Source organism: Cnephaeus nilssonii (genome assembly GCF_951640355.1).
Source record: "Cnephaeus nilssonii genome assembly, chromosome: 7".
NCBI lineage: Eukaryota > Metazoa > Chordata > Mammalia > Chiroptera > Vespertilionidae > Cnephaeus > Cnephaeus nilssonii.
The window spans coordinates 60,960,784-60,986,312 of record NC_137078.1 but is presented as its reverse complement, the minus strand read 5'-3'; the positions used below and the strand labels follow the sequence as shown (position 1 = coordinate 60,986,312).

At 38.4% G+C, this 25,529-nt stretch overlaps 1 protein-coding gene across 5 annotated transcripts in view; it reads left to right on the top strand.

The window, feature by feature from the left end:
• The window catches only part of NFIA (nuclear factor I A), a 366,953-nt gene that overhangs the window by 177,580 nt on the left and 163,844 nt on the right, over positions 1-25,529 (top strand). For all 5 annotated transcript variants that reach the window (XM_079776638.1, XM_079776639.1, XM_079776636.1 and 2 more), the window contains exon 3: positions 12,602-12,667. In XM_079776638.1, coding sequence (XP_079632764.1) covers positions 12,602-12,667 — 66 coding nt within the window. The remainder of the gene's footprint in view (positions 1-12,601; positions 12,668-25,529) is intronic.

Here is a 25,529-nt window from a genome sequence, read left to right as displayed (position 1 = left end):
ACAGCTAAAAGGAACTCGAGGTGAAGGTGAGAGCACACCAGCTCCACTGGCACCAAACCCGGGTGGAAGTGGGTGTCCACTGTGGACGGTTTCTCACAGCTTTTCTGACTTCAAAGCTGCATAAAGTGAATTCATGTGTTTTAATAATCTAGTTTTTTTTTCTTGTCATGTAGGATGTTTGCAGTTTTCTTATTTGTATCAACTCACATTTTTGAAATCTTATAATTCAGTATAGGTTTTGGTTATAAAGTTCATTGACTAATCTTTTTAGCATGTTCAACTGCTCCCTAGTATAAAGATACACAGAACTTGATGGCTTCCAAGTGTGGTTCAAACATCCAAAGCTCTTGAGATTAGCACCATGTGAAGAAATTTTAAAATATTGTACTGCAATTAATTTTAAATAACTTAGCACTGCATATGTGAGGAAGAAAGCCATGATAGAATCCAAATGGAAACTCCTAAAAATGAAATGATTCAGTACATTTAACCCATTTCATCTATCTTAAAGACATGGGAACAAAACATACATGACTATTTCTACTTACATAACGCTTGGGTGAATTTCTAAAGAATCAGGTATCTTATGAGCTTTATTATGATAACTAGAGGCCCGGTGCATGAATTTGTGCACAGGTGGGGTCCCTCGGGGTGGCCTGCGGGGATCGGGCCCCAGCTCATGCCCCCAGGCTTGCAGCCCCAGCTGGCACCCCCAACCCCGCAGTCCTGCCTGGCACCCCGCCGTGGCCTGGCGCCACCCCCCTCACCTGCTCCACCATCCCTCCTGCAGGGCTATCGATTGGGGCTGGCCCTTCCCCGGTCCCTGGCCCAGCTCCCTCAGCGCCTAGGAGCAGGGCAGTGGCCCTGCCCTCTGCTGTTGCCACTGGTCGCCCTCTGCGGGGTGATTGGCGGGGCAGTGGGGGCCCCACTTGTACCCACCTTGGCCTGGCGCTGCCCGCTCACCTGCTCCACCATCACGCTGCAGTCCCGCTCTCGTTGGGGCCCATCAGGGTGGCAGCGGTTCCACTACTGCCCACTGCCAGCACTGTGTCGCCAACGCCCACCATGTTCCGCGCCACCCCCGGTGGTCAGCGCACGTCATAGCGAGGGGTCGAACTCCCGGTCGAACAATTTGCATATTAGGCATTTATTATATAGGATATGGGGAGTCTGAGGACCATTTGATTGGCCAAATGAATGTTAACTTTCTATATTCATGCATATTTGTTACAGGTTTAGAAACCAAGTCATTAGGGCAAAGTTATTATCAATGTGGAAATTGGTACTATTTTAAAGTATATACAGTATATATATATATACACATACATACTCATATATGTATATGTATATACACATATATATGGAGATATATCTGAAGTAATTTTTTAAAGTATTCTAAATTTTAGGATCTGGACTAAATTCTTTAAGGATACCTTATTCAGTATCTCCTAAACAAAAAGTTTTCTGGTGTTCTGGATGACATGATGCATCAGGATATAAAGAGAAAACATTATTTATGGGCATCTGTGGCCAGGGTTGGCCAAGTCACTGAAGATAAATGTTTGCAACTTTTAGTGGGCTATTTGCAGTCACTTATAAAGAAGAGACAGTCTTTGATATATAGTGGTTATTGCATTCATATTTTTTCTAATTGCATTTATGATCAGCAGCACGTCAGAAAATACCACCTAGTCCCTTTTGATGAAATGGGAGTTCCTGTTTTCAGTGCAGCCATAAAATGAACAACTGGATTGCTAATACTAAGTTTCAAATGAGAATTCTAGAGCTGGACAGAGCTTTTACAGTATACCTCAGCCCCTTCCTTCTGGTCCTGGATTGAGGCCCATAAAGCCATAGGGTCAGAAAATCCATCCAAGAACATCTGTTGACATCTCCCAATAGGCCCTGTTTTATTTCATGGCCTTGAAAGAGCTATTTTTCACTTGTGATTTCAATTCTATTTCAACAGACATCTATTTGTACCTATATGTTCCAGATACTGTGCTATCTGGCAATAAAAATAATGAGGTAGGAAATAAAAGTAAGTAGTCAATGTGATTCTTTAACCAGTTTATATACTTTAGAAAACCTGCTTCTAGGTATTGTACAGTTAGAGAATTATTGTTCCTGTAATTTAAAAGGCATTTTAAATTATGCCATTCAGTTCTCATAATCTTGGAAGTCGGGCATTTGGAGGATGAGCAAATTGAAGTTCAGAGAAGTTAAGGGGCTTGCCCAATTCCACAGAGCTAAAATGGCCAAAAAGGGACTCATACCAAGGTTTTCTAATACCAGGTCTTTTGCCTTTTTCATTGTACCACAGCTACCTTTGTTAGAACTGTTATTTCTGTTAAAGGGAGGACACCAGGCCTGATAAGGAATAACATTTCTCACTACCTGTGAAATTGTTTCTGAGAGAAAAAAATCTGATTTTCAAAAACTATTTTGATATTTTGTACACCATTCCAAGTAATACTAATTATATGGTAATAGCTTTATATTTCACTTGAAAGAACTCTGCCTAAATCCTCTCTATCTTGCTAGGAAAGTTAATGCCACCCATTCCCAGCAACAGTTAGCATCCAGGCTACTGTGAATTCTGTTACAGACTACAGTTAGTGGTACTGGTTGTTGTTAATAGTAAAAGAATAAAAGCTATTGCAGATATGCACAGTACCATGTTGCTGTATATTAATTTAATCAGGAGATAGGACTTAATCAAGATGGGATGCCACAGAATCTTGATTTTATTATCATTATCCTGATTGACGGAGGACATAGACCTTGCCTTTATTCATTTTGTATCTCCAGGTATACCGAGTGAATAGCACATACTGGATGCATTAATGAATTGCAATGAATTGATGAATGGAATAGGCCCAAAGACAAAGACGTTAAAAGAAAGAAGTGCTGTTTCAAGAGAATATTCCAGTATCATTTCCCCCTTTGATTAGGAGTAGTGGTGTGAATGTTGCTAACACTGCAGAATCCCAGACTTGTCTAAAATATCTAGTTCTATCTCTCACAGTGGTGGAACTCATGAGTACACTGATAGTCCTGTTTTCTCCAATACTTTAGGAAAAAAAAGAAAGAAACCCCAAACTTCCTGAATTATCCAACCACAGAATCTCCAACCTTCTCATTTAGGAGTCTGCATTTTTTAAGCAAATTGTTACTATGCCATTCTCATTCCTAATCTTCCATAGAATTATTTTCATTTTCTGGGTATGGCTATTACAGGGTCCAGTTGGTCTTTGAGAGTTTGGTCATTTAGTCAGTGGATTTAAATATCTTCTGCCATGTTTTTTCCCTGTTCCCCATTCGTCCCCCCACAATCAATTCTTAATTTACTTCCCTCCCTTTTCCCTTTCCAAGCAGGAATATGTCACAGTGAACCCTACCACCTTGTCATCCAAAATTCCATCCGAACCTTAGCTCTGGGGGTCTTCTTCTCTGGGCCTTAACCTTACTTTTAGACAGTTGTCATTATCTTTGTCTAAAGGTCATAGCTAAATTGAATAAAAGGAAAGCTGTGTTTTCCTGTCGATGCACAAAGGCAGTATTGACTTCCCTAATCCAGTTTACTGAGGGGTGAGAGAATTAAATTAGATATCTAAGCACAGAAATTGAGAGCCTTTGAAAACAAAGATAAGGAGACAAGACTGTATTTTCCCTTTTCCTGGGAGCTCTGGGCTCAAGATTTTGCAGGTGTGTCATCTGATCCATGGCTTGCATCGATCAAAACTGTGCCAATGCATATTTAATTAGCAAGGGGACCCTGGGTGCATTATAGCCATCATCCCTATATTGAATGGACTGTCAGACTTTCTGCACACTTCTCCACCCCCACCTTCCCCTCAACTGGAGTCCCCTCCCTTGCCTCCTTGTTTGGGAAGCTTCATTTTGTTTGAGCAGCTAAAAAGTTTCTTTGTTTTTAGCTGCTGATGCATACAGCGCCACTGAGGAGAATACAAACAAGTGGAGTCCTAAAGTGTTTATTTTGTCTAGGAAGACAAGCTAAACCAATTCGATTCCTTTGGTCAGATTTTCAAACCCTGTAGAAAACCAACAAGAAAAAAACAGAAAGAAAAGAAATATATTGTTCAACTCTTCCCGTACAGACTTAAAAAGAGTTAGTTATATTAAGATTAAAGAGAGAAAGAGAGAGAGGATTACAGGATAACTAATAATAGAATTAAAAAATACATATCTTATATTTTGATAGAAAATATTTTCTTTTAAAAACTCCCTGTTTTTGATCATCAGATAGGGCATGTTAGACATTTTTTTATTTAGTCCAATTTGCATGACAAAAATTCACCATTCTGTTCTGAGTCTATCATACTATTAGGGAATCAAGTTATTTAAGACAGAAGGTGGGCAAAAAGTTAGAGCTGGATATGTTTTTTTTAAAGTCTCAAAGGTTTCATGGAAGCTTCTATTGGTAAGAATTCTTAAAGTGACAGGAGGTTTGGAGTTTTGCCTCAGACAGGTTATTTCATGGGATTGTGGTCACCATTCATTTTCACACAGGTTACAAAGCCTGAATACCCAGACAGAGTGTGGTCTGATAAACAGATGTAATGCACCAAGACTGCTTAGAATAAAGGCAACAGACTGTGAGCACATGTTTAGGACTCATTTAAACTCATCAGCATAGTGTAGCTCATAGTTCTCTGTCTCTATTCTACTTTTGAGGTAACTTCTTGCTGATAAAGTAACAGGGAAAATTTCTTTTTCTGCTACAATTTGATGCAGAGACTCATGGGAAATTCATTTGCATACATCTTGTTACAAAGACTGACTACTTCCTGGCTTAGACAAAGTGTTGCCTGATAAACAGACTTAACACACAAATGTCTGTCTGGAATAAACAATGGCAAGCTGAGATTTACATTTCCATTATCAGAGATAATCTCTTTCCCAGTATATGGGAATTAAGAACCCTTTCTTTAAAACCAGGTCTGTAATGCTGATGGTCTATACCAGAATCACATCATGTGTGGGTTGGTACTGATTTTTTTAAAGAAACAAACAAACAAACAAAACTTGTGTAGATGGGAATATTTATGTTGCAGTGGTAAATGTACATTTTTTTGGCACCTTACTGTTTTAAAACCAGTTTTTCTTGCATTATTATATTGGATCCTGCAAGAATCTTGTTAAGTTAGGCAAAATAGTCACAATGTCCCCACTTAACAGATGAAGAAACTGAGATCCAGAGCAGTTAAATTATAAAACTGAGGTTTCTTTTTTGGGATGCCATCTTTTTACCATTTCAGACTCCTTTTAATACTGACATATGAATGCAAAATGTTAATATTTAGAGTGCTACCTTAAATACTTAAATGGCATGGTTACCCTCAACAGAGGGTATTTTATTATTTTAGTACATTTCTTTACAGATAATCCAGATACATGAAAATAATGCATGTAGACTAAAACTTAATTATGCATTATTTTCATTTGACATTTGTTTTTATAACATGGAAGTAGACAGGGAAAATTTCTGCTTTCTGTTGTATAGATGACTATATGAGTACTCTTCAAGTACATATTATGTTTAAGAACTTAAAGAACTTAACTGTTATAATTAATTTTATTTCTGGGGGAAAAAAGTTGACCATAAAGGAGAAATTACCACAATTCTGATGTATGCAATAATGTTTTAGTAACAGCTTTTTAAAAATATATGTATATTGTTATTGATTTCAGAGAGGAAGGAAGAGGGATAGAGAGATAGAAACATCATTGATGAGAAAGAATCATTGGTTGGCTGCCTCCTGAACACCCCACACTGGGGATTGAGCCTACAACCCAGACCCGGGAATTGAACAGTGACCCCCTGGTTCCTAAGTCAAACCTCAACCACTGAGCCATGCCAGCCGGGCTATAGTAATAACTTTTTAAGCAGGTCTTTTTTATACATGAGTGGGAAGGTGACCAGGTTGATTCAATAGCTTGAATTCTGAATTGATCAACAGGTCACTATCACAAGTCAAAACAGCCTTTATTATGGGAAAAACAAAACTCAAATGACTACCTAAGCACTAGTTTATTTTAGTCATAGAAAATGTGAGGATTTATAAATGTAGTCAGAATATCTCATACTTGTATATCTTTAGTAATCACCTAGTCTTCCCATTGAATTCATTTATAACTACAGAGAAAAAGCTGATTATTATTTGAAATCAGCCTCATGGGAAGACTGAAGGTTTAAAGATTGAGTCATTTTTGTCATTACTTTGAGAGTGACTGAATTTGTATTTTTAAAGCTTAGAAATGATTTCCCCTCACTGTCTTAACACAACAATAGTTACGCCATTTTTTCTCTCAATGTGTTTAAACTGTGTATCATACCGCAACCTCCTTGCGCACATAGTAGAAAAATAACACATTTATGAGTAGGTGATAAGACAGTTGAATCATTCTTCAACCTAAACTATCTCATCATCATACACAGCCCTGACTAAACAGATGGGCCTTGAATGTCAGCAATAATGCCAAAAAATCTCATTCCTGCAAATTTAATATTTCACAAATTCTTCTTCAGAAAGGATTTTTAAAAAATTTTAAGAAGGAAAGCTGTAGCTACCTACATTATATAATGCTCTTCAGTACGCCCTGAAAATGTGATACACAGGAGTGGCTTCCGGGTGGATCTCCCTCCCGAGCAGCTGGCCGCCCCCGGGGTGGTCTGGTGGAGCCCTTCCAAGTCTCTGCTGCATGAACACAGGCTTCCTGCTCCCTCTGAATCCTGATTAGAGGAGAGCAGGCCCAGTGTGTGCAGATGAGCCTGGTCCTTTTGGAACTAGAGCTTTTCCTTCCCCAAACGCCCCGTCTCCCTTTGGTAACGAAGGACTTGCTCTCTATACTTTGATTGCTACAGTTTTCATGCACACACACACACACACACACACACACACACACACACACACATGTCCCTGCAAACACTCCATTCTAGCTAACTGGAAAAGTTGTATCTTAAATAGAATAAAGATAAGACTTCCAATTTAAAGAACAGTGGAGTGTTTACACTTAAAAGCTAAGAAAACTTTCATGGTATGACTCACCTTACAGTTTACCTGTTTTAAAACATAGGTTATTGTATGTTTTTTCATTAAGTGGGCCACAGTTGTAGACATTAATTGACATAAAATTCCAATTTGGTTATTTTATCTATTCTCTGGAAATGCTAATAATAATTGAATAATTTACATGGTCCAGATTTAAGGATGGTATTACATATTTCTGTTACTTCTTTGTTATGACCATGATGGATAATGTTGTATTTAGCTGATGCCATTGTATTCATCAGTGTTTACACATAAGTTACACATTATTTATACATATGTGCACCTGTACACTGGCATTCTACATTCTCAAAGATTTTTAAAAAAATATTTCCTCACACCCCAGTCTTTAAGGTTATGGTGATACTGGAAAACATAGACAATATTCCTAAATATTTTAAAGAAGTACTATAATACTTCTTTGATAACTGTAGCTATGAGACTAATGAGCAAAATGTGACCTTCATAGCCATTTGATTATCTAGATTTCCTTACTGTAATAAACAGGCTATGATACTGGATGATCAAAATAGAGTAATTCTAAACCTTACACTACCAATCAGAAATATAATTATTTTCCATCATAACATTGTGGATGTGGAAAAATGAGTATGAGTATTCTCTGACCTGACTCTTCTGCAAAAGGATCATCTCCCCAAATCCAAGAATCAAATCTTACCTAAATGCTGAACATCTTTAAAGGCTACAATTTTAGAGTAACTGTTTGTTATATTCAGAGTATAATCACCCTTCTTATTTTCTTTTACCCCAGGAATGCTCTTAAATCTTAATTTATTTGCAGGAAAGTATTCATTCCTGTCTTTGCCTTTTCTTTCTCACACTATAAACAACTACAGCTCTTTTCCGTGGCATTTTCACGTTATTTCTTCCACTTGACTAACTCATTTTTGTTTCTTGGTACCTCCTGGTTTCTTTATACTGCCTTTTAATTTGGGAGATTTAAAACTGGACACAAAATTCTAACGAAGGATTTTCAAATTTCATCTTTAGCCAAATCATTATACTTCTGGGAGGTTGAAACTTAGGCTAAGTCATTTTTTTAGTGGAACCAGAATTTGTACTTTGATGGTCTATAGACTTGTGCTGATAGCATGTTGACTGAACAGGAATTACCCTGGTTTGTTTTAGGGTAGGAAGGCTTCTTCACCACAGCATGCCTGTTCTTGCTTTATCAGCTATTCACACAACAGTCAGTAGCATTCTGAGGTGCTCTTTGGGTGTCAGAATATGGCAGGTTTCTCTTTGCATATTTTAAATGCACGAAATATTCCTCTGTCATCCATCATTTAAGCCTATACATAGTTCCAGAGACCTCCTAATGTATCACACACCATCCTGAGCTCCTGCTGTTCTGAGGAGCCTCTTACGGTGTGTCAACCAGGGGATCATAGGAGGTGATCATCTAAACGCTGTGCAAGGTCCCCCACACCCCACCCGAACCAGAGGGATATACCTCTCTCACCCCTGCCAGACCCGATGAAAGGGGGGACATCTAGTAGAAATAAAGGCATTTTTTCCCCTCCTTTATCATTTTAGAAGTCCCAGTCCTCTTTTAGGTTGTGAACTTAGTTTATTTTTCAGTCACTGGCCATGGTTCAGTGCTAGAAAGCTGAACAAGTGAAAATTCATCTCCTTAGTTCAGCAGTCATTGAATCCTTGGCTGGGCCAGGTACCCTTAGAAGGTACTAAGGATAACACAAGCGTTTTCTTACAGAGCTCAAATCCTCATAGGAGATCATTTAAAATCACCTTAGTACCTAAATACAACTTAACATATGTCACACCATAAGAGATACATACACATTTAAGGACTGGAGAGGAGGAAGTTTAATTCTAGGTCAAGATTTAGCAACGTTCCCTCTTTGCTTCATTCCTAAAGAACATAAAACACATGGAAATAGAGCCAAATTTTTTGTCTGATCCGTTTTAGCATCTTGACATGTTTTTGTCATTCTTCACTTTCCCAAAAGGGGTATTTTCTGAGATTTCATGCTGAGGGGAGTAGAATTGGAGTTGGGGGAACTGCATATGTGCTTAAGGAGCAAATGCAGTGCCAGGTTTCTGTTCTTGCATCGCACAAGCTTATGGAAGCAGAGGCTAATATGTAGGCATTAGGATTTATTTTATTCCTTTCCCCAGTGATTATGTTGATAGTGAAATATCTTTGTCTGAGTACTTCAGCAATATAGCTGTAGGCGCCATAAAATGCATAGATAGATGGCCACCAGTTCAATTAAGAGGTCCCAACACAGCCTCCTATATGCAAACCCAGTCTATTTTAGGTTTAAATTTCTGCTCATAAATTTTTTAAAAACCAAAAGAAATATTGCTTTTCAAGGTTACGTTGAAGTCTAAGGTTTCTTTAACAAAAAGCAAATCCCTAGATGGGAAAAAAATTGATAACCCTAATGTACTTCCTCACAATAGCATTTCCAACTCCATCATTTAAACATACTTTAAATAATATTCTCCTCATTGTTATATACAAATCATCTAGTTTTCAACCAAGTGACAAGAGAAAGTCATTGCCAGATGTAACATCTAAGATATGGAATCCAATTCTATGCAGTCAGGTTTGTTTTGGGGTGGGCCTCTAATTATTTCAGGTGGAAGGAATCAACTAATCACAGGATAATTGTCCAAAAAGTGAGACATAACATTACCTTGGCTGATGATAGGCCGCTACCAAGTGTAAAAAAGAGAAGAGTAAATTAATTGTTAACCTTCATGATAGTGTTTTAATGCAAATGCTCAAGAAAGAGATCTTTCATTTGTATCAATTATGTATGGGTCGGAATTAATTTGTAATTCTGGTCATCTGGTTGGCTCCATAACAGCATTGGTGACCTTTTGCAACAGCAGAGAAAGTGTCCATGTGTGCTCAGCATAGAATAGCGCCAGAATAGCACCGGGATTCAGTAATTTTGTTCCTCGGTTCAGAGAGGAATGGTTGTAAACGGTCCATGGTACGAAATAATTATTGAAGTTTTAAAATCATTTACATTTTCTTATAGATCTTTGACTTTGCCTCTCCCTTTTCCAGGATGGCGTATTTTACTATGCAGTCCTCTATGGATAACAGCATTTCCAGCTTTTGAATAAAACTGGAGAAATTAAATTCCGTTCCAGTTTGGCAAAGTGCCTTCTCCAGTGTTTGTAGCTGAGCTTTCACAGGAGCACTGCTGCCCCTTTCAGAACAACTCTCAGCAGTCTCCTGCCGCTCAGTCCTTTGCTATTTGTTTGCTTCTTTTTCCGTCGCTTGGAATTTTAAACTTTCTTTGAACTTACCTTTTGTTGCTGTTCATGTTTTCTGTAATCGTGTTGTATTTCTCTAAAGAAACAGTGGCAAATCAAATGTAAAGGCAAAGTAAAAAAAGAAAAGTCCACTTGGGATTATTTTTTAAAAATTGGGTCTCTCATTACCCTTTTTGCCTTAATATTAATGGATAAATATCAGGAAATTAATTGCTATTGTATGTTGAAATTAATTGAGATAGACAATGTTTTTTTTTCATTTGTTCACGAAGAACTGATTAATTGTGAAGATATTACACCTAGAAGGACACTCTCTGAGCTATCATATAGAAAGTTAGGTTTGCTAGTATTACTCCAAAGGAAATGTTCTATTTGGCAAGATTTTATGTTTCTATTTTGGGATATGATTAGGAAGGATTTTAACTTTTCCTAAAACAAAATTATATATTTTCTTTAATTTTTATTTTGGATATTAATGGCTTAAAATTTTTCAGGACAAAAATAATAAAGGTATTTCTTCCTTCTAAAACATGTTGACTGTCTTCTCAGAATATCTCATTTATAATTTTTAATGGCAAAATTACAGGATCTTTTCTTAGAAAAGAATGAAGGCAGCCACACCATATTTTTAAATGGTTTGCTATAAAAATAATATTCATTTATAAAATTAAAATTTAATTATGGTTCTACATTAATTTGCACTTTCAATTTTTAGTGCAGGCTTTGTATTTCATTTCATGGTTCATTCTAAAGGATCTCTCTAAAGTTTCCTGACCTATAGTACTTTTTTTGTTTTTTACTTCACTAAGGCGATTGTTATAAGATGATAAAAGCTATCACTTTGCCAGACTTAACTAAAAATTCACATTCCACAACTTTTGTTAATTGAACCATTGAATCAACATAGAATTTTTGCTATGGTCACCAGGTTAAGATCATCTGAAAAATTTTAAATAGACCTTTTCTTTATAGTACGTCCCTATAATTAAAATCTTCATTTGCTTAAAAGCAGGAAGACTTTCTAAGTTATAAATTAGCAGTTCTTAACCCAGGGTCACTTGTCCTAATACTTCTTTTTACACTATCTCCAAGAAAGAGAATGGTACTGCCCTAACTCTGTTGAAATAGAGGCAATATTTCCAATTTATTCAGTTATGGGTCATGATCTTTTGATCTTGCATTGAACTTCTTGTTGAAATGTGGTCAAATTTCAGACAGTTAAGTCTAATCCTATAAAGTCAAGGTAAAGTTTGGATTCAGGCTTTTCACAGACAATATATGTTTTTCTAGTAAAATACTTTTATTTTTAGATAATGTTTTATACCATTTTAAGTCTCAGAAAATGTTTTACAAAAAAAAAATTTTCCCCTTGACATTTTTGCCTAATTTTTTTCCACCTAGCTAGTTCTTTCAATTCTGTGAAATTCTTTTGATCTAACTTAATTTTAATCTCATTTTAAAATCATCTTATTTTACATGATCCCATTTATAAGTTAAATTACTTGAATTAATTTTTTTTAGGTTGAAATGATTGTGTGTGTGTTTCTTTTTTTTTAATGGTATTTGATAAAGGTGTGCAAGAACCTGCCTTTGCTAACAAGCCCTGTTAGGATTGCCCAAATGCATCAGTACAAGAGAAAAATAATACTCCTAAAGTGTGGGAAATGTACCTTTCAGAAAGACGCCGCTGATTTATCCTGTTAGTTCAAGGAAATGTGCTAGAATATTAGGACGCTGGTATTTAATGGTGTTAGTCTGCATAGTCTGTTGCTGTAATACAGAGCTAAATATCAACAGAACTTGTTACTGTTTTTTGGGCTGCTTTTATATACCAGCTTCAAAACATGTTTTGACACTTTATTATGTTCTGAATCAAGCTTCAGATGTGTGTAATGAAGGATGAAGTCTTTATCAGACTCTAGTGTATAAATAATGGAGAAGAGCAGTTTGAAAATGGTCTGTCTGTAAGAGAATGGTCTTTCTGAAGAGTTTCAAGTTATGATCTGGCACAAGCCAAACACACTGGAGGTGTAAACAAAACTGAGGTCCTCTCTAAGGGTACAGGCTGCTGTTGCTGCTCCCCACTTCCCTTTCTTTTCTTATTTTTAATTTTTATTTTTTGTTCATCATGTTATTTCTGTAACATTCTTACTCCTGGTTTATATGCTGAACCTTTTGAGAAAGTCTGGCACCTCTGATCCACTTTCCCTCACAGACCCTATAATTGTTGGCTGTATTTTTATGTTTTTCAGATTCAAGTCAATCTGAAAGTCCCAGCCAGCCAAGTGATGCTGACATTAAGGACCAGCCAGAAAATGGTAAGTTTAGCTTTGAGAGTCTACAGTAGCCAGCAGCTAATCAAGTACAAGGATTTTGGAGTCTGTCCTATGGGTGGCCCACAGTAGGAACAATGGGAGGACTCAAGGAGTACTCTGGACCACTCTCACAGCCCCCCCCCCCCACCTCCATCCCCACACACTATTGGGTACACATGGAACCTTAGTTCCCAAGGAAGTTGATGACTAGAGAGGTGGAGTTGACTTACCAAATTAGAATCTTTTACAGCATAAGTGAGGAATCATGACTGTTTCATTTCATTTTCCTTCCTTTAAAAGTGGCATATGACCTGGGATCTTCTTCAGTAGTAATTTAAGATCATTGACAAGTATTTTTGAGGCCTTTTAAGAGTTCAACACTTTGCTCATGGCTTTAAGAAAATGATCTCTGTCTTTGTAGGGTTTTTGCTTTAAATTGTCTAAAATAAAACAATAAGGGTACATGACAGTATTAAATTCCTCAATTGCATAACTATATAAACTCTCTGGTACAGAAATTTGATAAATCCTTTGTATACAAATACAATAGTGTCCATTAAAATACAGAGTTTGAGGTATGCACTCCAAGTACAGAAAACATTATAAAAGGTTCGAATTTTCAATTGAATAAAATCATCAGTTTCAATAAAAACCAGTAAGTGAACCAGAAGTACTTATATGATAAACATTATACTATGTACTTTCACAGATATCATCTCATAGAGTTCCAAAATGCTCGCCTTGGTCATTGAACTGAAGGCTCTAATGGGAGTACTTGACCTTAAGGGGCCTGTGAGGGGAATATAGTGTTGTGGTTAAAAACCCAGGTTGAGGTGTCAGACCTACATTAAAGTTCTGCCTCTTCTGTCCCTTACCTTTGTAATACTGAATAGGTTATTTAACTCTCAGGGTACAGATTTCTTATTCTTCTTTAAAATAGTATGGTAATAATATTACCTACCTGTTGAAGAATTAAGTAAGATCATATGTACATATTCATATAGTTTATGCTTTAAAAATTGTTGGCTGTTGTTTAGTATAACTCATATTACTTTCTAGTCAGTATAATCCAACAATTTTTTTTCATCTTTGCAGAATGAGCTCATTTCTTGAGTCTCTCTTCCTTTTGTTGTTCTATACGTGTTTCCAATTTGGATTTCCATCTGATCTGTTGGAATAGATAGGTAAACTGAATTATTGTAGGATGGAGGATTGAGCTTACCACATTAGATATCTTATTGCTAATTTTTCAGGGTTTGTTTAATTTCCCAAGCCTGGGAAATTCTTTGTAACATTGCTGGGCTCTAATATTAAATATGGACTGTCTGGTGATTCCTCTTCTCTCCCTGGTATGTTGGTGGCATTTTCTGTCAAAGTTGTCTTTTCAAAGCAGGCATTAGAGAGAGAGAGAGGGAAAGAGAGAGAGACTGCTGAAGGCTTATTTATAGAGGCAAAAACAACTGCATCTTATTTTTTGTTAATATTTATAAGAGTGATTTATAGATTAGTTTCATTCTTTATATCCTACTTGACTTATCCGTGATGTCTTAAAATTTTTTTCATATATTATGTTTATCTATAATCTGCCTGAAGTTGTGTTCAGAAATAATTTTTTTTTTCATTTTTAAAATGTTATGGGCAATAGGGGTATGTGGTTCACGTACTTAGGTCGGACAGCCCCTCCTGCAGGCCTGTGATTCATCTGTCTTCATAAAATGGCCGACAAGCTGTTCACATGCAAATATAAATTGAGAGCATGAGAGGCCTGGCACGCTTTTCTGGATCTGCCTGCAATACCGATATTGTGCGCTTCCCATTCCAAAAAGCAACCAGGACTGAGCCTGGATTTTTCGGCCAAAGGCACAGCGATACTAGCCAAGTTCACTTTTAACCCCAAATTACTTAGTGCTACCTCAAGGATTCACAGTACCATTTTGGGGGACTGTATGAGTTCAAAGAAAGAAAGTATTAATATCTTGGAGAGAAAGTTATAAATTCCCATGTTTCCAATTTCTATTTATTTCAAGAAAAAGAAATAGAAGTTCCTTTGAGACAACTCTAACTGAAGCTGAGACCAGGGAAACATCAGCCTATTCAGTTTCCTTTATCTGTCTTTTGTCAATCTCAGATGAAGTTATTGGAGGAAAATGATTTTATCTCTTCCCTAAAGACATAATCCCCAAAGGAAAATAATTGAAGATTTCAGGACTAGGTATTTATATGCATTAGATAACTTCCTGGGACTGCTTTGATCGAGTGTTCTTTCATTTTCCATAACCTCAGGTTATAGAATATGAGCTCATGAAAGGTTTTTGTTTGTTTGTTTGTTTCATTTTTGTTTTTAAAGAGGGAACTGTCATAAATGTGTCAACAAAACTCTAAGAATTTTTGGAATCCTGGTGGATGAAGAAGTGACAGATTCTGGTCTTCAAATAAAGTGGGAACTCATTACTCCTTCTTTATGTATAGAAGCAAGGGGAAATAATCTTCTTTTATCCTAGCTCTTGAGGAGAAAGGTAATGGGAAACGAATGGTATTTTCCTAGTAAACCACGGAGAATGAATAGACAAATGGTAACATGCTGTTTCATCCAAAACCATAAACTAGGCTATGTAACTTTACCTAAAGTGGATGCAGCTGTTTCTTCCCTGTCCAACTAGTCTGGTTTTTTCTTTCTCTGGAATTTTTGCTTTCTTTTTTTGTACTCCCTTAAGACTCAACTGTAAAAGAAAACAAATCTTTGTCCAATTAGAGTATTAGATGGGAATTTTAAGGAATTATCTGAAGCCCAAAGATAAAATATCGGAATCTCCGAAATTCCAAATTGGTCTAATAATTGAAACTCTACCTGCAGAGTCAAACAGACCTGAGTTCAAAGGAAGTAATGCCTGGATGACTTTGAATAAGCTATGACCCCAATCTTAGTTTTCTTATCATATCAGTAAAACAGGAATACTAAAAGATCCTACTTCATGAGTATTAAAATGAGAATATGCATATGAAACAGCATAATGCCTGGTTCATAGTAAAGACTCAAAAGTAACCATTGCTACTATCCACTTAAAGCTTGTGGTATGTGTAATGAATATACATACTCGAGAGGTCAAAAGCTGGGAGCCTGAGATTGAAAGGAGGATAGTGTGAGAAATAAACCAAGACTTAGAGACAACTTCTGTACTAGTAGATACCTACTCTGTTCTGAAATGTCAGCCATAAATCTCCTTAAGTCTGTCCATAATCCTCACAGTGCCATATCTATTTCACTGTTCAGTTCTAGTCCTCACATTCTGTTCTGTCTTCACCTCCCAGGAGCTGAGAACTACCAAGGCAATCCAGAGTTGATAGAAACTTCAGAATTAGCACTCAAGAAAAGGTGGTTCTGAAAAAAAGGGATTCCTCCTAGATGTCTTCAGTTTTAGCCGAGGCTTTGCTCAGCTTAAAGCAAATAGAATGTGGCTCATTAAAAACTACAAGCTGATTAAGGGTAGGATTCATGATAAATTCCTTTTCAAAACATCTTGCATAACACATAGCTCTGTGCCTTGAACTTAGTAGGTACCTGATACTTATTTACTTAATGAATGAAGTTAATTAATAGAGGAATATGTTGTCATTATTCCCAAATATTTTTTGAGTCTGTGCTCACTTTGATTTATAAGAGGTTTTAAAGGAAAAAAATACCAATAAAACCCTGGAGAAGATGAAAATCTAATTTGGGTGTGGGGGAAAGCTGTATGCAGACACATGGATATACATAGACAGAAATGATTTAATGGTGCTAGGGAGCCAAGGTTAGGAAATAGGTAATAAAGGGCTTAGTATATCAAGTTGTGCTTCAGCTTCCGCCCCACCCCAATGAGCAGGTGTGATCAAATGCGGTTGACCTTGAGCAATATAGGTTGAAACTGCGTGAGCCCACTTATGTGTGGATTTTCCCACCAATAAGTACCTGTATTGTTTTTGATCAGTGGTTGAGAGTGTGCAGGTGTGGAGGGCCGCCTGTAGGCAATGCTCTATGCCAGGGGTCGGCAAACTCATTAGTCAACAAAGCCAAATATCAACAGTACAACAGTTGAAATTTCTTTTGAGAGCTAAATTTTTAAAACTTAAACTTCTTCTAACGCCACTTCTTCAAAATAGACTCACCCAGGCCGTGGTATTTTGTGGAAGAGCCACACTTAAGGGGCCAAAGAGCCGCATGTGGCTCGCGAGCCGCAGTTTGCTGACCACGGCTCTATGCCATTTTATATTGGGGACATGAGCATCTGTGGATTTTGGTATCCACAGGGATCCTGAAACCAATCCCCCTCTGATACTGAGGGGCATCTAAGTTTTGGGGGAATTAAAAGTTATATGAGGAATTTTGACTGCACATGGAGTTGGCATCCCTAACCTCCAAGTTATTCAGAGGTTGCTTGTATATGAAATACCATCGTGTTAGCTTATGCTACATTACCATAGGGAATGTAATCCTGACAAAGTTCTCAGCTCTGAATGCTATCATTTATTTAATCCTTTTGCTTATTGCTGAAACCCCCTTTCTGGCTTTTCAAGAACTCCTGAAGGTTTTAAGTCTTGTTAGACTTCGATTTGCAACACCTACTCAAACCACCTTGGAGAATTCCCATGATGTGCTTTGGTTACTGTTAAAAGTATTTATGGGACAGAACATTTGAAGTCTGTGCTGGATATTTACAGGGCCTGTGAACAGTCCTTCAAAGCTTGCAATCTGTGGTGCATCAGGTCAGTCATTAATGAAGGAACAGCTCATGCGATAGCCCCTACTTAATTCAAGGCACGCTTCTGCAGGGGCTACACTGAGTCAATGTCCGAGGGAATAGCATATTCCAACATTGACACTCCAAAAGCATGTTTTCCACTGGGACTCACTGTGAAAGCAGCCTTAACCAAAAATAAACAAATAAAGAAAAAAAAAAAAGAAAAAACCTTGCCAGAGAAAGAAAAGCTAGGTTCACATGTTGTTTTTTTCTTTCTCTTTTTTCTATTTACTAACTCTCATCACCTGGACAGCCTACTACTAATAACCCAATCTAAGTGGTTTTTAAAATATGATATTTATAACAGGAAATCAGATTTGGTATTTAGTTTATTTTTTTAGGTTTCATCATTTAATCGGTAGTTGCACATATGTTAGTGGCATAAACCCTTTGCAATCAGTGGAAGGCCATTAATCATGATGCTTGCCCCAGATTTTGAAAATTTCCAGCTCTACCTGCCAATTTGAAAATGACCCTGGAGTATTAGTTGAATCTAGATTTTATGTTCACCATCTTCACTTGTGTCATTCCTATCTTACATTATTAAAATAGGTATCATAGCTAAATGTTGCTAGTTGAACGAGGACTGTACTTTTCTTTAAACACAGTTGTTAGTATCTCCTTAGTTATCATTTGACTCATTTCTGTGAGTATTTTGAGTATTTAAATATTTATGAAATAACTTCCAGGCTACTGACTTCCTGATTTAAAATTTATATGTAGGATTCACTTTGTAATTTGGGAGTGAGATAAAAGAACTATAAATTTCTGTTTCTCTTTTGGATAAACATTCTTTTATCTGAAAATATTCTCTTTAAAAATTGCAGGCCTTCTTTCACTTTAACTTTTTTTCACTACCTCCTCAAATATATAGTGTATTGTAATATTATATTGCAATATTAATATACTAGAGGCCCAGTGCACGAAATTTGTGCACGGCGGGGGGGGGGGTGTTCCTCAGCCCAGCCTGCACCCTCTCCAATCTGGGACCCCTCAAGGGATGTCCGACTGCCCGTTTAGGTCCAATCCCAGTAGGATCAGGCCTAAACGGGCAGTCGGACATCCCTCTCACAATCCAGGACTGCTGGCTCCCAGCTGCTCGCCTGCCTGCCTTCCTGATTGCCCCTAACCACTTCTGCCTGCCAGCCTGATCACCCCCTAACCACTCTCCTGCCAGCCTGATTGATGCCTAACTACTCCCCTGCCAGCCTGATTGCCCCTAATTGCCCTCTCCTGCAGGCCTAGTCACCCCTAACTGCCCTCCCCTGCAGGCCTGGTCACCCCTAGCTGCCCTCCCCTGCAGGCCTGGTCCCCCCCAACTGCTCTCCCCTGCAGGCCTGGGTCCCCAACAACTGCACTTCCCTGCAGGCCCGGTTGCCCCCAACTTCCCTCCTCTGCCGGCCTGGTCCCTCCCAACTGCCCTCCCCTGCTGGCCATCTTGTGGAGGCCATCTTGTGTCCACATGGGGGCAGCCATCTTATGTGTTGGAGTGATGGTCAATTTGCATATTACTCTTTTATTAGATAGAATAGGGGCCTGGTGCATGGGTGGGGGTGGGGGCCAGCTGGTTTTCCCTGAAGGGTGTCCCAGATCAGGGTGGGGGTTCCCTTGGGGTGTGGGGTGGCCTGGGCAAGGGGCCTATGGTGGTTTGCAGGCCGGCCTTGCCTCCTGGAGACCCAAGCAGACGCCCTGGTATCTGGGATTTATTTATCTTCTATAATTGAAACTTTGTAGCCTTGAGCGGAGCCAAGCCTCCTGCTTGCTCCATGGCCACAGCCATTTTTGTTGCGATTTATTTATCTTCTATAATTGAAACTTTGTAGCGGAGGCCAAGGCAGACCAGAGCTGTGGGAGCTTGGCTTCCTCCATCACCGGGGGCAACCCAAGCTTCCTGCTCTCTCCAGCTCCATGGCTGCCACCATTTTTTTGGGATTTATTTATCTTCTATAATGGAAACTTGGTAGCTTTGAGTGGAGGCCTGGGCCCGCCAGGGTGTGCGGAAAGCTTGGCTTCCTCCATTGCCGGGGAAACCCAAGCCTCCTGCTCGTTCTGTGGCCGCAGCCATCTTGGTTGGGTTAATTTGTATACTTGCTCCTGATTGGCTGGTGGGTTTGGCTTTTGTGTGTAGCGGAGTGATGGTTAATTTGCATATTACTCTTTTATTAGATAGGATAGTGAAAAGGCAAAGTAAAATTCATAATTCCAAACTCTAAGAATTATCTCTTACTATTGAGTGGACTGTTTGTTATAGGAACTGTTTTGATTAATGTGTCCTTTTAGTTGATCATTTTTAGGAATTTTGCAGGCAACGCAGCCTTACAGTTGCATCTTATTGAGAAAGCAGGAGCATTCTAGCACCATTGACTTGTAAATACAATTTATCAATATTTCATGATTTGCATGACTTTCTTTTACAATTACCTAGCAACAGTTATTCTCTGCAGTGTTCTTTCAAAAATCCCTGCAGGGACAGACATAGAAGCGTGACCACCAAAATAGCAGCTATAACAGTAAGGATCAATATTGTAAAATATGAAGGTCCCAACTCAAGGAGACATTAAAATCTGAATGCTTTCTGGTTTCCAGATCTGTATTCTGACTGATGAATTTTTAGCAATGTGATGAAGCTAGGCTCTCTTCCTTAACCCTACCACCTGAGGCCCTGAACCTAACTGTCCCCTATACCTGGGCTCCTGAGCATTAAAGAGAAAAAATCAACATGATACCGAAAAATGTTAGTTACATGCAAACAAGTGGTTAGAATAAGATGGAACTTGGAGACATTGTAGAAAATAGGTACTAGGCAAAGTACAGAAAATTAGGTAAAGCAGTATAGCGGCAGATTCGGAAATTACCAAAAAATCGGTACAGCGGTCTAGTAGCCTTAAGAAACGAGGGAACTAGAGTTTGGTTTTATCTAAAATGTCAGTCTGAGACCAGGTGAATTGTGCTTTCTTAAATATTGTTAGCAGATGTGATCCGTTGTTTGGAGAGGCTCTTTAGGAATGCCTCCAGACAAAGGAAATTCTTAGATCTTGCTTGTGAAAGATGAGGTACCAGGTGAGGCTGGGGGCTTCCCCCACTTGCATCCCGCAGCGCAGAGTGTGCCGAGCTTGCACAGGACCCAGTGTAGGTAAGGAGCCTTTTCAACTGAAAAATAGGGAGGCAGTTCATAGTCATTTTAAAGAAGTAGCTTTACCTCACACATTATGGATATTTTATTATCTACTTACAGAGGATAACTAGCTGAATAGACTTTAAGTGGTTGGCTAGTAGCCAAAGTTGGGAATGCTTTAGATTTTGTTCCCCTGATTTCCAAATTCTGAAATGGACTGGCTGGGTGGTCTATTTCAGACATCCTCCCTTTCATCCCGCCCTCCTCCCGCCCCCACCCCCCAAAAAAAACACAGATCCACACCCACACCTCTAACCCCTCACACACAAATAGTTATAGAGGAAAGAAGAAAAAAGGAGTTTCTTTCTGGTCCTAAAATTTATTTGTACCCGTGACTCTTGTCCCAGGAGTGATAGCCATTTGAGTGTTCATTGGATGTAACATTGCAAATAGAAAAGCATTTTTACGTGTTTACTTATAATTTATTTGGGATTGTGCAGATTTATCCATAGATCTCTATTCTAAAAGTACAAAACAATACAATTCATGTAGTATTTGAATTGGGCTCAGAAAAGAGATCAGATGAGGAGCCGTCACAAATCACAGTACGGTAGAAGGCGCACTTAGTGTGGGGCTGCAGCTCCACCTGCTATGACTCTGCTTGTCCTGTGATCTAAGCTTGCATCAACTCTGATGGGACCATTTGACAGAGACATCCTTAGAAGGACTCCCATGTATTCCAATGGTCACTTTCACCGCTCTCTCCTTCAATTAAAAATTAGCATGGTAAGAATTCCTTTTTTTTTTCTTTTTTTACCACAGCATAGTATTCCATTGTGTAGATGTACCACAGTTTTCTAATCCACTCATCTGCTGATGGGCACTTAGTCTGTTTCCAAATCTTAGCTATTGTAAGTTGTGCTGCTATGAACATAGGGGTACATATATCCTTTCTGATTGGTGTTTCTGTTTTCTTGGGATATATTCCTAGAAGGGGGATTACTGGGTCAAATGGCAGTTCCATTTTTAATTTTTTGAGGAAACGCCATACTGTTTTCCACAGTAGCTGCACCAGTCTGCATTCCCACCAGCAGTGCAAGAGGGTTCCTTTTTCTCTGCATCTCCAACACTTGTCGTTTGTTGATGATAGCCATTCTGACAGGTGTGAGATGGTACCTCATTGTTGTTTTGATTTGCATTGTTGTTTTGATTTGCAATATCATGGATGGAACTGGAGAGCATTATGCTAAGCGAAATAAGCCAGTTAGAGAAAAATAAATATGACGTGATCTCACTCATTTGTGGAATATAATGCACAACATAAACTGATGAACAAAAATAGAACCAGAGTCATAGAAGCATCGAACAGACTGTCCAACCTATGAGGGAAGGCGGGGAGTGAGGGGGTAAGAGATCAAGCAAAGGACTTGTATGCATACATATGAGCATAACCAATGGACACAGATGGGGGGAGAGAGGGCAGGTGAGGGCATGTGCTGGGGGGTGGGGGCGGTCGGGGAGAGGTCAATGGGAGAAAAAGGAGACTTATGTAATACTTTAAACAATAAAGAATTTAAATTAAAAAATAAATTAATTAATTAATTAATTAATATGGTGAGCTATTAGGCAGGCTAGGAATAGTGTATAAGCTTTCCTTGCCACAAATAATAGGGTCTGATTTGACACTTGAGTGTGAATTTGTCATTTTAAAGTCTGTATTATTTTTTGGAAGGAATTATCCATTTGCAGATAATATTAGAAAACTGGATGTAATATAAATAATTTATTTGGGGATTTGGAGTCACTAATCCAGATTGATTAGTTGTCCGCTAGACAAAATTCATGTGGCCACAAGGTTTTTTGGCATCTTTTCTTCCTACAGCTTCCTCATTTTTTCTTCTTCTTTTTTCTCTTCTTTGGGTTTTACTCAGCTTCAGACAACTCTGTTCCCTTGGCATTAGCTTGTTTTTCAAAAAATCCATTGGGATATCTCAAAATAGAGGTGGGGGGGTAGCATTTAATGCAGATTACTCTACCCCATATCAGTTGTTCATTTCTTTACTGGTTGATTTTAACCCAAAGGGAACAATGAGTCTCATATACCTTATCTGCAGGCATTATATGGTGAATATCCAAAGAGAGAAGTGTAAAGGATGTTGTGGAGAGGCCCAGCAAAATAGAAATAGGTTTCCAACCGTCTCTCCATGGAGGAAAGTTAGTGTTTTGTTAGATCTCTGTATATATTTTGCAACCAGAGAGCTTCTCAACAAGCAGCATTTGTAAACACTCGAGAGATGAACGAGGAGAAGGCAAATCACAGCTTCTGAGCAGGTTACATTAGCAAAGGGCAGTTGCCATTACAAGCCTGACACTGAGCATTTGTTAAGGGAAAATCAGTTGTCCAAGTCACTTAAAGATTTATACCTCAGTTTTTTCACAAGTAATTCAACAGTTAGTTACTAAGAACCTGCTGGGTACATTTGGACTATGTACTAGATGCATTGAAGGAATACAAAGATGGATCAGTCATCCTCTTCTTGAGGACCTCATAGGGGAAAAAAGCTTGCTTCATTTATTCATTCATTTATTCACTCATTCAACAAATATTTAGTGTATTTTAAGAACCAGTCACTGCACTGAACAAAACAGACAAAATCTCTCTTCTTATGGCACTGACCTTCTGGTGGGAGCAGATAATGAACTCATACATGTGTCAGAAGCCAAATGGTATTAAATAAATCAAGATAAGGGGATAAACAGGAGGATATGGATGCTATTTTACATAGAGTGGTCAGGGAAGGCCTTTCTAGTATGTTGACATTTGAGCTAAGACCTGAGAAGATGAAGAAGAGAACTGCAGCTATTAGGGACTTTTATGCTAGGAGTAGGGAACAGTAAATGGAGAGGCCTTGAGACATGTTAAAGGAACAGTAAGGGGGTCAGTGTGGGTTAAGGGGCATAAATGAAGGAGAGGTCAGTTGAAGATGGGGGAGCAGGAAACCAAAATCTGCTGGACCTTGTAGGCCAAGAAAGGACTTGGCAAATCCTTGATAAACCATGATATGCTCTACGGAAAAATGAATGCTCATACCAAACCCATTCATTTCTTGATGGAGTAGATATGTCCTGGGCCCCTACGATGTGTTAGATTCTCAATGTTCAGTGGTGAGCAAAGTGAAAAGGCCTAATTCATAACACTGTCAAGAAATGAGGCTCGTCTGCCATGGCAACTCTTTTAGTATCCCCAAATGTTTCCCCTTACGCATGTATACTAAAAGCAGAGTCACTTGCATTAGATATTTGACTTCATATCTACTCTTACAAGCAATTCGTTTTCATTTAATGTAAGTCTAAATCTGTCGGGTTTCAGCTGAACCCTTATCTCACGCCACCGTTTTGATTGGAAGCCCCCTTTACATTTACTGTGAAGCTTGATTTTTCTCCCTCATGTTGCCAGACTTAGCAAATAAAAAATATAAGGCACCAAGTTAAACTTATTTCAAATAAACAATGAATCATTTTTATAGTGTCACATGGGAGCTAGTTAAACAAAGAAAGTACTTCTTGTTTATCTAAACCAATTCCTGTATTTTATCTGGTGGTCCGTCCTGATTCTCCACACACTCCCATGGAGGTTATGTGGGCAAGAGTAACAGCATATGAAACGTTTTGATTAGTCTGTGATGATTCCACTGATCACAAAGGGTCAAACCACTGGAATTTAACCCACTGAAAATGAAACCTAGGAAGAGTACCACAAAGTTCAAATGAGTGGACTGCTTAAATTTCATTCCTGCTGCATCTGCTGGTACCTAGCCCAGTAGCTACCTTAGAACAATGAGCCGCTTGTAAGGTACAGTCAATAGGTACAATACGGTTGTTGAGAGCCACTCAACCTATGCAAGTAAGTGTATAAATTTAATTAGTGAGACATTAATTGAGTAAGCCATTGGGACAGTAGGTGAGTCACTTCTTCAAAGCAAATGCAAAGGAACCATACCTTGTCACAAGATCCAGTTATTGGCAGACTGCTTGCCTCATGAAAGATGATGAAAGTAGAAAATCAATCAAATAATAAAGGCCTGGGAAATTCCACATTCAAAGTTGAAGTAGAGAAAAAACATTTCAGATAGACTTGAATATAGAAGGTGCCATAGTTATGTGCTGTATGGGAAACTGAATATACATGTTTTCATTTGTAATTGAGGACTATTTTGCTAGGTATTACAAAACTTGTCTGAATCTGTTATGAAAACATGGTGTGGTCTTTGAACTCTGCTACTTTAAAAAAGATTCAAGGAAAGCAGTTTGGGAAAGTAGGATTAAATTCTTTTGGGCTTCAGAACCAAACAGTGACCAAAAAAATTATATTAGTGATAATCATGATAATAGCTCACATTCATTGTGGACTTTTTGTATGCTGGTATGTTAGTTTGGGTCCTCCAAGAAGAATATGCACTGATGTGATTAGGTGTATGGGGATCTATTGGGGTAAAACCTATGAACTATAGGGAGGGAGCAAAAGTAGGCCAGGAGAGGCTTCAGACCTCAAGACAGATGCCCCTCGGCTTACAGTGGGGTTATGTCCCAATGAAACCATTGAAAGTTGGAAATATCTTAAGTTGAAAATGCATTTAAGAAACCTAACCTACTGAACATGATAGCTTAGCCTAGCCTACCTTAAATGTTTTCAGAATACTTACATTAGCCTACAGTTGGGCGAAATCATTACCATGAATCATCTACATGGTGATTACAGTGTAGAGTGTCAGTTGTTTACTCTAGTGATCATGCAGCTGGCTAGGAGCTGCTACCCAGCATCCTGAGAGTACCATCCCACATATTGATAGTCCAGGACAAGATCAAAATTCAGAATTTGGAGTATGGTTTCTTCAGCATGTGTATTGCTTTTGCCTCATCATGAGGTCGGAAACTCATTAAGTTGAACCATCATGAATCAGGACTGTCTGTA